Raw genomic sequence first — 9,209 nt, 5'->3', positions numbered from 1 at the left:
AAAGTAAATCTTAGTTTTCTCCCACACCCTCATCCTCAATCCTAGCATCTTGCTCTCAAAATATAACCACTTACATATTCTTCTGTGAATATTTTGTATATATTCCAACAGTTTTTTTTTTTTTTTTTTCCTTTTTGTCTTTTTTTTTCGTGTCGGGCAACGGATCGCAACCCTCAGTGTCGCCCCCGTACCGGACCGGGACCGGCAACGGGATCGCAGCCCTTGGTGTTGCTCCCGCGCCTCGCTCAGCCAGTGAGCGGGAACCGGTCTGTATGTGAGATCCGAACCCTCGGTGGGAGCGACGCCGCACTTCCCAAGCGGCGCACTTATCCAGTGCGCCACCGGGCCGGCCCTGTTTTGTGTTTTAAACTGCCTACTCAACATCTCATCCTGAGTTTCTCTCAGACATTCAAATGCAGTAAATCTAAAAACTAACTTATTCCATCTCCCTCTAATTCTAAGTTAAAGCTCTTACCATGTGGGTTAGTCTGTTTCTGTTGCTTATAGCAAAATACAAGAAAACAAAATTTATTGCTTATGTTTCAGAGGCTGGGAAGTCCATAGTCCAGGGAGCACATCTGGTGAGAACTTTCTTTGGCGGTGATTTCCGTGACGCAGGGTATCACATGGCAGAGGATGGTGGAGTAGAGAGGAGATAGCTCCTCATGCTCTCTCCTTTTAAAGCCCTCAGTACCATGACACTGAACACCATTATTAATCCATTCACTATGGCATGGTCCTACAACCTAATCACTTCTTCAAGGCTCCACCTTTTAATTACCATAATCGGATTTCCCACTGTCAACAGTTATAGAGGGAATTTAAGCTTCAGTGAGGTAGGGGGAACATCCAGTCTGCAGCACCATGTAAGCAATTACACTAACTAGAAATCTTGTGCAAGTCTTTGACAGCTCCTTCTTATCTTCTGTTTCCAATCCAATGTATGAGTGGTCTTAAAAAGTTCATGGAAAGATTCATATTATTTTTTAACTGTATTTTCCATGAACTTTTTGAAGTACACTTGTATACCTGAACAATAGATGCTAACACATTATACTATGGTTGGTTTTTAAGTTTATTTCACCAGTTCTGTTGTGAGCTCACATACTGTTTGTGGCTCAGAGTAGGATCATACAACATGCTTATAGAATGCATGGCGGAATGAAGGCTGTTTTGTTTTAAATCAGTTGTAGATCTAGAAGTAAAGGGACATAATTCTTTATTAAGCCTGACTTTACTACATACAAATGCCACTTGAGAACCCCCACTGAGTTATATGATTCTGTGATTTAGATTTTAAAAATATATCACTTAGGATAATCTTTTGGTGTTACAGCTGGATGGATCATATATGCTTTAGGACGTGTTGAAGTTACAGCAAAAACGTGGTATACACTTACATTATCTATTAAGGTAAGTATTGCTGATCAGAATGCCTGGAGGTAAAATGTTTCTTTATTGTACCTTTCTAGAATTTTCTGTTATAAAATGGGAGGGAGAATGTATGATAAATAATGGAAAGGGGCAGTGAATCTGCCATGGAACCAGTAAACCACCCTTCTCTAGGATGATAATGTGTGATAATATGATTCTAATGAGAATCATCTGCAGCTGACTTTATCAGACTACTATTTTTAAAAAAAATTTGTTTCTGATTTTAAACTGAGGAGTAATTGGTAGATAAAGTTAATAATTGAACTATTTTTTCAAGTTTGCTTGAACCAAGACTATAATCGGAACTTATAGGTATAAGCAAAGTCATATAAATTTATTTTTGATGGTTAAGAACAATTTGGTTTTCAATTAAAAGCACAGTTTTTTAAAAGTTGGTTTTCATGAATATTTTTGTCAGAGAAGATGCCAGATTAATTGTAGTGTGTAAATCTAAAAATATTCATCAAAATCACTGGTTGATCATGAGTTACTACTGATTGACAGTGCTTTCAAGGAATGCCACGTAGAGAAATTCTTTTGCATAATATGTTGCTCTCTCCCAAGGTAATCTCATAATTTTGTTTAGGTCACTGTAGAAATTAAAAATGGGATTCAAATAACTTTTGAACTTGTTCTCTCCTCCCATCCAGCCACCAAAAATCACAATACTAATTTTTTCAGCATTAGCAATATGTTCTGAAGATCTGGTTCGGATGTAACATAGTTCATTTAATCATACCACACTTGATAGGCATGATTTTTTTTTTTCCCAGTTCTTCCCTTTTATGGAGAACCGAGGCAGTAAGGGCTGGCTTTACTTGTACATGGAGAGGAGAAGGAACTTAAATGTGCTTCCTGGGGTGCACATATGGTGTTGTTTAAGCAGATATTTAGAACAGGAATTGCATTTTAAATTTTAACAGATACAACCATATTACTAGCTACCTGCACCAATTTGTATAGCAATTGTAATCATCTTTGATATTATTGATTTTAAAAGTTTTTTCAAGCTAATAGGTATGATTTGCATTTCTTTGATATTTAGGGAGGTTGCACATCTTATGTTTTTGGGCTGTTTGTACAAGGGTAATTCAACAAGTTTGTGGAAAACTAGAATTAAAAGATAATACAAATCTTTCCATACCCTCATATTTTCTCTTCTTTGAAGTTGTCCGTTCATATTCTTTCCTCATTTTTTTTATTGTGTTGTCTTTTTCTGATGGATTTGTATGAATTATGTATTCTGGATATTAACCTAATGTTTATTACATACTCATATATCAAAAATATTTTCTTCTCTTTTGTCATGTGTATTTTAATTTTACTTAAGGAATTTTTGATGAATAGAAGTTTTAAATCTTGATACTGCCAAAAATTTCACCTTTTTCATTGCTTTTATGTTTCGTGTTTTATTTGAGAAAGCCTTCCCCTTCCTTAAGGTTAGGAACATTTTTTTCCCCAAACTAAATAAAGCTTAGGATTTTTTTTTTTTATGTTTAAGTCTTTAATCCATCTGGAATTTAATCCATCTGGGCACTGAGAAGTGCCCAATATAATTAAAAAAAAACACACACACACAAATGGATAGGTATTATGATTTATTACACAAACTGTCCTTTTGCCCATAATTTAAAGACCACCTTTTTGATATAAAAAGTCAGCACATGTGCATAGCGTTGTTTCTGAACTTTTCTTTGTTCTTTGTATTGTTTTTGTCTATTGTTGTCCAGTATCACACTTGAAATTGTGTTAGCTTTCAAAAATCTTTGATTATATGGTTTACTCACTTTCTTCCTTTAGAGTTCTTTCCTTACCACCTGATATAAAATAGCACCCATCTCACTCTCGGTCCCCCTCTGTTGCTTTATTTTTCTCCAAAGTTTTTATCACCATTTGACATCAAACATATTCTGTTGATTGCTTATCTGTTTATTACAGTCCCTTCAGTAGAACATAGCTCTTTTAATGACAGGCCTCTCTCCATTTTATTCACTACTGGCTCTGCAGCACCTAGTGCCTGGCACAGTCAGGGGAAGAGCTCAGTGGGTCAATTTGTTACTTCTTTTTCAGAATTATCTTTGCTATTCTAGTATATTTGCTCTTCTATTTGAATTTTTAAAATAGCTTTTCAATTCCATGGAAAATGCTGCAGTATTGCGTTGAATTATCCGTCAATTTCAGGGAAAATAACATTTTTAAAAAAAATTACAATAACATTTCCCCATGCAAGAACATGGGAACAAGAGTGTGCTGTATCTCACCATTTATTAAGATCTCTTACTATGTCCTTCACTTTTGTTTTTGTAGTTGTTGCACATTTCTAGTTAGGCTTGTTTTTAGTAATTTATGAATTTTTTGAAATTGTGAATGGGATTTTAAAAATTTTCTTAATTTTTTCAGGTACTTTGCATAAATGGTTAAAAAAAATCGAGGACTTATTGAAAACAGCTACCTCCTGTTTCTTCCTCCTCACCTCCATTTTGTGTTCTGTACCTCTGCTACAGCCACTCTTTAACTATTTTTGCTCTTTTTCTGTTATGTCTTTAATATAATGTGATTTATTACTTTTAGAAAATAGTTCCTGTCTTGCTAGTTGGGTACATAGGAATTTTGCTAACTTACACCCACTCCACCCCTGGCCCCATTGTTTCTTGTTCCATCAACTGTGGGCATTCTGCTTCTGCCTTGCAGCTCAACTTTATGACACATACTCTGAGAGTCTGTCTCCAGCTACCCAGCCTACATTAGTCTGTCAGGCACCCACCAGCACATCGACGTGTTTTAATTCTTCACATGCCACTTATCCCTTAGGTCTCATTTATGGTGTGTGTCTGTCTCCGTCTACTAGAATGTAAGCTCCATAAGAGCAGGGACTTTCTCTTTCTTGTTCTTCCTAAATTCTCAGTGCATTAAACAGCATTTGGCATATAAATATTTACTACGTAAAAGAAAAACACAACAAAACAACATCTTCTATGTTGTTCATCTTCCAAATTACAGGTAATATGAGGATTTTATCATTTTAACCTTGGCCATTTCAAGTGCCTTATCCCCAGCACTGTTGCATGGTGGTTAGAACAATAGACTTTGAAGTCTACTGTACTCCACTTACAAGTATTTTATATTGCTCAATAGCCTCATGCAGACCCACCCTTCTTATGAAGGTTAAATGAGATAATATGTATGAAAGTTTAGTTCAGTATCCGATATGTTGTAAGCACTTAATGAATCAAATGAGTATTCTTAGGAATAGGAGAGTTTGGAAACAAATAGACCAACATTCATATTTCCTTGCTCACACATACTGAGACTTGCAGCAAGTTGTTTTACCTCTTTGAGCTTCTGTTTCCTAATCTGTAATGGAGATAACCCTCAAAACAACCTCACAGATGTTAAGTGTGTTTCATTCTTTTATTCAACACATTTTTGTTAAGCACTTACCATGTGTACTTTTCTAAATGATAGGGATATAGCAGTGGACAAGACAGATAAGATTCTTGCTTTCTTAGAGCATATATTCTTCTAGGATAGGGGTTGGCAGAATCTTTCTGTAAAGGGCTGGATAGTAAATATTTTAGGCTTTGTGGGCAATATGGTCTCTCTTGCAACTACTCAACTCTGCTGTTGTAGTAAGAAAGCAACCATAGACAGTAGGTAAATGAATGGGTTTGGCTGTGTCCCAATAACATTTTACTTGACAAAAATAGGTGGCTTGCCTGTGAGTCATAGTTTGCTGACCCCTGTTCTAAAACAGTAAACTTGTAAATAAATGAATAAATAAGAAGAAAAGCTGGAGTGATGCGACAAAGTAGCTCCCATACCCTGATTCTGTAGCTAGTGAGGCCAGGGAAAACCTTGCCGAGTTGTGATATCTCAGCTTAGACCTGACTGCTGGGAAGAACAGCTGGAGCAGAAGGCAGGCAGGGCTGGCTGTGCGTTAGGAGCAGCCAGGAGGCCGGGGCGGCTGAAACCTGGGAGCATGGGGGGAGCAGGAGGAGATGAGGTATCGTTAGACAGGTTTGTGCTTAATATGATTTGTGTATGTGGGCCCCGTGGCTCAGTGTTAATTTTCACTGTCTCTTAAGTGGCTGAAGATGTTCAGTAAGCACTTCTAGAGCTGAAGGTAGCTGGGCAGGTATATAGTTATAGCACTGTGCCTTCAAATTTGGTGTTGGGTGACCTGGATTCAAGTCCTAGTTCTGCTGGTAAATCTGTGACTTTGAGTTTTAATCTCATTAAGTCTCAGTGTCTCCATCCATAAAATAAAAGAACCAAACTAAGGCCCATTGCATTATAATTTTAAGACTTAAGTACGGATTTATTTTGGTTCTTGGCCTAGTGCTTTGAATCTTAAGCTGTTCACCTTTTGAGACTAGCTAGTTTTAAATGTTTAGCTGTAATTGCTATGCTATGAATATATACATAAATGTGCTATAATAATGATAATAAGGGTGACATTTATTGTTCACCGTGTGCTAGGCATTGAGCTAAATAGAATGGTAAGCTCATGGAGACCTTCTGGGGGGATATAATTTTTTCTTTTTCTGTCAGTGACCAGTAAGTCATACCTTATGGTTGCTTCTTCTTCCACCTCTGCCCCATCATCAGTTTACTATTTTTCTAAATTAAGGGTAGAAGCTTCATATGACTTTGAAGAGATATTCTGTACATGGGAACAAAACACTAAAACTAAGGTTAATTACTCCTCGTCTGGCTGGGCAAAGGGTCTTTAATGAAGACCTTAAATAAGCAATGAGGTAGAGGCAGGTGTTTTGGTCTTCTGGCTGGGCAAAGGGTCTTTAATGAAGACCTTAAATAAGCAATGAGGTAGAGGCAGGTGTTTTGGCTCCAGCATAGTCATGTCTGAAGAGCTGGTGGTGGTTAGTCACAACACCTACACATGCGACTACTGCAAATAACAAATGTTTTTTATTTTAGTGGGCTTTTGTCTAAAACTTTATAATAATGTTATGAAAAGTTTTGCATTTTTGTTGGCTTTACATTTTTTTGGAGTACAAGAAAATTTCGAAATATTTCTTGTACCTTGGAAACTATTTAAATAGGTAGGTAAGAATTTCCTCCCAGAAAATTTTTCCTGTATTTCACAATTTTGCTTAAACTTGTGGAATAGTGTTTTGCTGTGGTAAGTCTTGAGTGAGAAGATATTTGCTCCACTAATGGACAATACATTATTAAGAAACAGACTTCAGAGGATCATTTCCATATGTTTTCAAGAGATGCGTTTCTTTCTACTCCAGGGTCGTTTTTCCTCTGGCATGCTGAATAACAAGCCTCTGTGGACAGACATCCCTGTAAATTCCCCGAAGAATGGCTGGGCCGCGATTGGGACTCACTCCTTTGAATTTGCACAGTTTGACAACTTTCATGTGGAAGCCACATACTAATACTGACAGGGCATCATAGCATGCTTTAGATTTTCTTTCTTTTTGGTTTTGGTTCAGAGCCAATTCTTGTTTTGATGGACCAATTTTGATGAACCAATATATAAGCTTTTGGAAGTTAAAAATAATGAAGAGTAAATGCAGAGAAAAATATATTTTTGCTTGAACCTGTGGGAGATTTTATTGCAACTAATTCCAGGGGAAAACAGGTGAATCTTTAATATTATGTGGTGTGTCCCCTAAAATTCAAGCTGTACAATGGTCGTCTTCTTGCAAGTGGTTTGGGTGGTTCAGGTTAGCTTTGGTGCTAACACTGAGGTAGTTCTCTTCATTTTATTTGCAAGTGATCATACAGATGGTAATAACTTGATCAGCACCGAGATGTACTGATAAATGCTGACGCTGTGTCCAAGTGAGCCAATGTCTTCATCATAAGAAAACATTTCCAAAATGGGAAGCTGAAGAATACTGGAAGTGCTGCTTTTTGAAAACCACTTCAGCATGTTATGTTTACACTCTAAAAAGTTTTTTTTTTTCTTTTCCTTTTTAAGATTATGCTTTTGAATTGTAGGATATGATGAGTGGGATGATTTGAAAAATGTCTCATTAATAAACTACCTCTAAATTTGTTTCTGCAGTAATAAATATTAGCAGATTAACTGGGTTATTTGCATTCTGTAATATCTTTTGATTCCAACTTTTAGTCTTATGACCCTTGTAATAAACTCTCTGTGAACGTTTTCCAGGTGGCTGGAAGAAGGAATAAAACCTGATGTAGCCAATGCTGTAAGTGGGTCTAGAGACAAAGTTGTAGCGATTTGCCGTGTCTCATTTCACTGTGCCTTTTTGCAGTCTAGTGACAGACTAAAACAGCTAATGAATGCCTTTGTCTCCTTATTTGTGGAAGGAGGAGAACACTTAGACTTTTGCCAGCTCACAGAATTGGATCCTCTCCTAATGTTCTGTATGGTTAGATGCACTTATTTTTTTTAAAAATCCAAATGTGTTTATACTTAAATATGGGTGAGCACAATTCTTATGTCTCATAATTAACATCTAAACATTAATGTAGCTCTTAGAGGCAAATCAGATATTCATGTGGGTAAAGTAAAATCTGGAATTCTTTATAAGAAAATAATTATTCATTGAACTAATTCTATTATTTAGGAATTTGTAATGATCTAATGTAGGCTAAGCTACAATGAAGTTTTGTATTACTTTTTAAGATAAGAAGCTAATTACTAGAATAAATCGGATTACAGAGAACATTTTAGAATTAAGACTAAGTCTAAGCGATTTCCAGTTCAGATTGCTGAATATTTTTTAAAATTAACATTATAGAGATATAATTTATGTAAATGTTCCCATTTTAAGTGTACGGTTCAGTGAGTTTTAATAAATGGATACACTCATGTAACCAACACTCCAGTCAAGCTATTGAATATTTCTATCACCCAGAAAGTTCTCTTGTCCACCTGTGCAGTCAATTCCCCTCACTCCCAATCTCAGGCAACCATTGATATGATTTTTATTGCTATAGATTTTTCTCGTTGTTGTTCCAAAACATAAAAGTGACGTCATATACTATATACTGTTGTGAATGGTGTCTTTTAGTCAATGTAATGCTTTTGAGATGTCCATGTTGTTGTGTGTGTCAGTGGTTTGCTGCTTCTTATTTCTGAAGAGTATTACATGTATGGATGGATATACTGTAATTTATTTTTACCCCCCCGGTTTCCAATATTACAAATAAAACTGCCATCAGCATTTACATACATATCTTTGTGTGGACATATGTTTTTATTCTTTCTGGATGAAGAAGAATGAATTTCAGGAGTGAAATTGCTGTCTCATGTTAAATAAATGTTTAATTTTATAAGAAACCACCAAACTGTTTTCCAAACTGATTGTATGATTTTACACTCCCATCAATAATCTTTGAGAATTCCAATACTCCACATTCTTGTCGGAATGAATTTCAGGAGTGAAATTGCTGTCTCATGTTAAATAAATGTTTAATTTTATAAGAAATCACCAAACTGTTTTCCAAACTGATTGTATGATTTTACACTCCCATCAATAATCTTTGAGAATTCCAATACTCCACATTCTTGTCGATGCTTCATGTTGTCATTTCTTCTAATTTTAACCTAAAATTGTGGGTGTAAATTAGTTGTATTTCTCTGGTGATTAAAGATGTTGAGCTTCTTTTAATAGGCTTATTAGCCATCCATATATTTTGTTTTATGAAATACCTGTTCACATATTGTGCACATTTTAAAAATTGTGTTGTCTTTTCATTGCATTGTAAGAGCTCTTTATATATTCCATATACAAGTTTTGAAAATTATTTTCTTTATTTCTCTAAAGAGC

The 9,209-nt window shown here is 35.8% G+C and overlaps 1 protein-coding gene across 1 annotated transcript in view; it reads left to right on the top strand.

Annotated features, from left to right (window-relative positions):
- The window catches only part of GALC (galactosylceramidase), a 67,196-nt gene extending 58,581 nt beyond the window's left edge, over positions 1-8,615 (top strand). The window contains exons 16-17 of the mRNA XM_008581211.1: positions 1,337-1,413; positions 6,693-8,615. Of these exons, the coding sequence (XP_008579433.1) occupies positions 1,337-1,413; positions 6,693-6,839 (224 nt within the window). The 3' untranslated portion in view covers positions 6,840-8,615. The remainder of the gene's footprint in view (positions 1-1,336; positions 1,414-6,692) is intronic.
- Positions 8,616-9,209: the final 594 nt, after the last annotated feature.

Source organism: Galeopterus variegatus, unplaced genomic scaffold (genome assembly GCF_000696425.1).
Source record: "Galeopterus variegatus unplaced genomic scaffold, G_variegatus-3.0.2 Scaffold2295, whole genome shotgun sequence".
In the NCBI taxonomy this organism is placed as follows: domain Eukaryota; kingdom Metazoa; phylum Chordata; class Mammalia; order Dermoptera; family Cynocephalidae; genus Galeopterus; species Galeopterus variegatus.
The sequence above is the reverse complement of the archived record's forward strand: the minus strand, read 5'-3'. Positions and strand labels throughout refer to the sequence as shown.